General features: G+C 41.6%; 1 protein-coding gene across 1 annotated transcript in view; it reads left to right on the plus strand.

Annotated features, from left to right (window-relative positions):
• LOC119424230 (pleckstrin homology domain-containing family A member 1) overlaps window positions 1-4,861 on the plus strand; it is a 19,416-nt gene that overhangs the window by 10,643 nt on the left and 3,912 nt on the right. The window contains exons 6-11 of the mRNA XM_037691713.1: window positions 634-759; window positions 1,371-1,502; window positions 1,590-1,658; window positions 3,382-3,446; window positions 3,536-3,599; window positions 3,756-3,860. Of these exons, the coding sequence (XP_037547641.1) occupies window positions 634-759; window positions 1,371-1,502; window positions 1,590-1,658; window positions 3,382-3,446; window positions 3,536-3,599; window positions 3,756-3,860 (561 nt within the window). The remainder of the gene's footprint in view (window positions 1-633; window positions 760-1,370; window positions 1,503-1,589; window positions 1,659-3,381; window positions 3,447-3,535; window positions 3,600-3,755; window positions 3,861-4,861) is intronic.

Consider the following 4,861-nt stretch of genomic DNA (forward strand, 5'->3'; position numbering starts at 1 on the left):
AGTTATAATAACAGCAGTTTTACTAAATATAACAACAGTTATAATAACAACAGTTATACTAAATATAACAACAGTTATAATAAATAACAACAGTTATAATAAATATAACAACAGTTATACTAAATATAACAACAGTTATAATAACAACAGTTATACTAAATATAACAACAGTTATAATAAATAACAACAGTTATAATAAATAACAACAGTTATACTAAATATAACAGCAGTTATAATAAATAACAACAGTTATACTAAATAACAACAGTTATAATAAATATAACAACAGTTATACTAAATAACATTTATAATAAATAATAACAGTTATAATAAATATGGTCATTTTAAAAGGAGCTGCATGATGAAAATGTTTGGCCACCCCTGGTTTAAGGTATAAAATAAAGGACCGCGTGAGCTCCGGTAAAATATAAATAAATAAATATAACTGTCATGGACATTTGAACACAACGATCAGCTATTATTAGAAATATTTTGTTTGACTCAGGAGCTGAACAAAGAACGCAGGATGTAATCAAATTAATGATGTCGTGTAAAGTCACACCCTGACAATTAAACCGCTCGAACCGGCGGGTTGGGTCGGACGTGTTCAGACTCACATTTGTTTGTCCTCAGGTGCCAAAGCCTGAAGAGAACCAGAACACGTATGTGGAGACGCCTCAGGATGTTCTGGGTGCCACGAAGCAGGTCTCTTACAAAACGGAGATCATTGGTGGAGTTCCTATTACCACAGCCACTCAGGTAACTTCCTGGCGCCGTGCGCTCACAGGTCCCGTCTTGTCTGGTATGCAGCTACAAAAGCACGTCCGACTCACCGTTGAGCTGCTGGCTGTTTTATGATGACACACTGGTTTGTGTGAAAGACTCGTTCCAGACCCTGATCCAGACTTTAGAACCTCCTGCAGCAGCAGGTACTGACCCAGTGATGGCAGGGAGCCCAAACCATCAGTCCTCCACCACCGTGCTGGTTCACAGTGTCTGCTCCCATGTTGTTTTTAGAGAGAAGAGGCCATGACCTTTGACCTTTGACCCGCTAACTGAGGCCTGTTGAGTCAGTCTGAGGTGGAGCTCATTCCTCTGAGCACTGCACAGTCTGACCTTCAGGGTGAATCTGCTGTGAAGATTGTCAGCTGTCTGAAATGTTTTGGTCAGAAGCTTCTGACAGATCCTGAACCTCTGAGATCTTCAGGAAGCACCGAGGCCGGACCCAGTTCTTTGGTTCCGTTTAATAAACACGACCTGACAAAGTCGTTACTTTGTCCGGATGCATAAAAGTGTTGGAGCTGAAACGGGTCATCTGTGCTGAGCAGGTGTGTGTGTGTGTGTGTGTGTGTGTGTGTGTGTTGCTGTAGGAGCAGAGCGAAGGGCAGGACGGGTCGGATCGAGTGAAGCGGGCTCAGAACCAGCTGCCCTACTTCCTGTCCAAAGGAGCCCAGGATCAGCCCTTTGTAAAGACTGGCTTCTGCGTGAAACAAGGAGCTGTGGTCAGAACACACACGCACGCACGCACGCACACAGAGTGTCATGTAGAATATAATTCAGTCGCTCATGATGTTTCTGTCTGGGGTCAGATGAAGAACTGGAAGAGGAGGTACTTCGTTCTGGATGAAAATACTCTCAGCTACTACAAATCTGAGCAGGTGAGGAGATTCAGCCAGTTCATGTTTTTAACCAAAGCAGTACCAGCTGCTGCTTAACGTCACTCCAACACACACACGAGTTCTTGATGGCAAATATCTGGTTATGCAGATGATGTGTGTTAGTTGCTGTCTGGAGTGTCTACTCGCAGAGCTGCACGTGTCCTGAATACCTCCTGATACGATCCACAGCCTGCCGGAGCTCGTGGACACACCCTGTGTGTGTGTGTGTGTGTGTGTGTGTGTGCTCACATACCTTTCCTCATCCAGCTCGGGGCAGGAAGCTCTTCTGAAATGTGTTGAAATTTATTTAGAGTCTCTGCAGCTCAGAAAAGAACACACCAACACATTAATAATTTAAATATTCATAAAAATATATGTGATGAGTTGTCTGTCAGGTGTGTGTGTGTTCTATATTTCAAAACTTTAATGTTTCTGTTTGTTGTTACGGTTGTGTTTATTATAACAGGACTGTGACAGTTAAAAATAAATCAGATTAATATTGAATAAAATGGAAAAAGTAATCAAATAGAACTTTAAAGAATAAAATAAATTATGTAAAAACAATTAAACAGTTTCATTTAGTACCTTTTTACTGATCAACATTTAGTTAATAAATCTTTATAAAACTTTTAGTTTGTTTTATTATTTTACGTTCATCTTATTTCAGTTGCTTTATTTCCATTCTTACTCAAATTTGCTGTGAGCCAATCAGATTAGAGCATCCACTTCCTGTTTATGATCCACATCCACAGGTGCTGTAGTAAGTATTTTACCTGGAGCTGGGTCACAGCTCACCTTTAGGAGAGAAATCATCAATAAACCCAAACTGCAAAGTTAGACGTCACTTTACTGGATCTGCAGTGTGTCCCAGGTTCTGACCCGTTAGGTTCTGATCCAAACTGAGGCCACAGGGCATCGAGAATTTAGATTTTTGTTTAAATAAAACTATAAACTTTACTAAATTAGTTTTTAAACATGACTTTTAGCTTTATTTTGGTGCTTCCTGAGTTTTCTTTTAGATTTCTTTAAATCTAGACGACAACAACAACAACAACAACAACAACAACATAATAATAATAATAATAATAATAAATAGAATAACATTATTAATAATAACAATAATGTAATAATAATAAAGAATAAATATTTTAGATTGATTGAATTTATATAATAATAATAATTATAATAAATAAATAATAATAAAATTATTATTAATAATAACATCCATCCATTATCTTTACCCGCTTCTTCCATTTTGGGTCTCGGGGGTCGCTGGTGCCCATGTACAGCAATCACTGTGCGAGGGGCGGGGGACACCCTGGACAGGTCTCCAGTCCATCACAGGGACACATAGAGACAAACGAGACAAACAACCATTCACTCTCTCTCTCACACCTAGGGACAATTTAGAGTTACCAATCAGTCTAACATGCATGTTTTTGGTCTGTGGGAGGAAACTGGAGCACCCGGAGAAAACCCACGCATGCACGGAGAGAACATGCAAACTCCACCCAGAAAGGCCCCCGGACTGGGATTTGAACCAGGGACCTGCTCGCTGAGAGGCAGCAGCTCTACCAGTTGCGCCACCGTGCTGCTAATAATAACAGTAGAAACTTTTAGACTGATTGAATCTCAAGTGTCACGATGAGCCAAAGGAAACAATGAAACAGGAAGTGCTCCACAAACACCACTTCCTGTGACGACAGGTTCCTGTTGTTTTCAGGACCGCGAGGCGCTGAGAGTCATCCCACTGAAGGAGGTCCAGAAGGTCCAGGAGTGCAAACAGAGGTGGGTCTGCAGGGGCACCAAAACCAGAGCCACTGGGTGGTCCTAGTTTGGACTGGGTCCAGTAAAAACCCTGTTCTTGTGTTCTACAGCGATGTGATGATGAGAGACAACCTGTTTGAAATGGTCACCACCTCCAGAACCTTCTACTTGCAGGTGATGAACGCTTGACTCCTCCCACTGTTTATCTCAACATCCATCCATTCATCCATCTGTTCATCCATCCATCTGTTCCATCCCCATGTTCCCAACATCCCTCCTAGATTAATCTTGGTCCAATCCTCACTCCAGGTCTTTGTGTCTTTGTCTCAGACGGACAGTCCAGTGGACATGCACAGCTGGATCAAGGCCATCTCCGGGGCTATCGTGGCTCAGCGCGGTCTCGGACGCTCGGCCAACACGGTGCGTGCCTGTCAGGTGAGCGTTCAACACCTCAGGTAGAACATGTAGACTTGTATAATCCAGTGCTGTGGCGCCATCATGTGGAAGAAACACCTACATGTTGCCGTGCGTCTTCTTCAGAGACAGTTTTATTCATATTTGCTCAGCTTTAACTGTTGCTCACAGATTTAACACATTTTATTCTGTTTCTGATCACCTGATAATGCTGATCAATAATGTGAGATTTTGTGTTTCTGTCCCTCTTCTGTCTCTGTTTGTCCCTTAAGAGTCCTCTTCTCTTTTCTTGTTTCTTAACAGTTCTGCTCCAATGTCCAGCATGTCTCTAAATGTCCAGCATGTCTCTAAATGTCCAGAATGTCTATGAATGTCAAACATGTCTCTAAATGTCCAACATGTCTCTGATTGTCCAACATGTCTCTAAATGTCCGGCATGTCTCTAAATGTCCAGCATGTCTCTAAATGTCCAGCATGTCTCAAAATGTCCGGCATGTCTCTAAATGTCCGACATATCTCTAAATGTCCGGCATGTCTCCAAATGTCCGGCATGTCTCTGAATTTCCAACATGTCTGAATGTCCAACATGTCTCTGATTGTCCAACATGTCTCTGAATGTCCTACATGTCTTTAAATGTCCAACATGTCTTTGACTGTCCAACATGTCTCTAAATGTCCAGCATGTCTATGAATGTCCAGCATGTCTCTAAATGTCCGGCATGTCTTTAAATGTCCGGCATGTCTCTAAATGTCCGACATGTCTCTAAATGTCCAGCATGTCTCTAAATGTCCAACATGTCTCTAAATGTCCAGCATGTCTCTAAATGTCCAGCATGTCCCTAAATGTCCAACATGTCTCCAAATGTCCAGCATGTCTCTAAATGTCCAACATGTCTCTAAATGTCCGGCATGTCTCTAAATGTCCAACATGTCTCTAAATGTCCAACATGTCTCTGAATGTCCAACATGTCTCTAAATGTCCAACATGTCTCTAAATGTCCAGCATGTCTCTGAATGTCCAA

Source organism: Nematolebias whitei, chromosome 17 (genome assembly GCF_014905685.2).
Source record: "Nematolebias whitei isolate Nwh7 chromosome 17, NemWhi1, whole genome shotgun sequence".
In the NCBI taxonomy this organism is placed as follows: domain Eukaryota; kingdom Metazoa; phylum Chordata; class Actinopteri; order Cyprinodontiformes; family Rivulidae; genus Nematolebias; species Nematolebias whitei.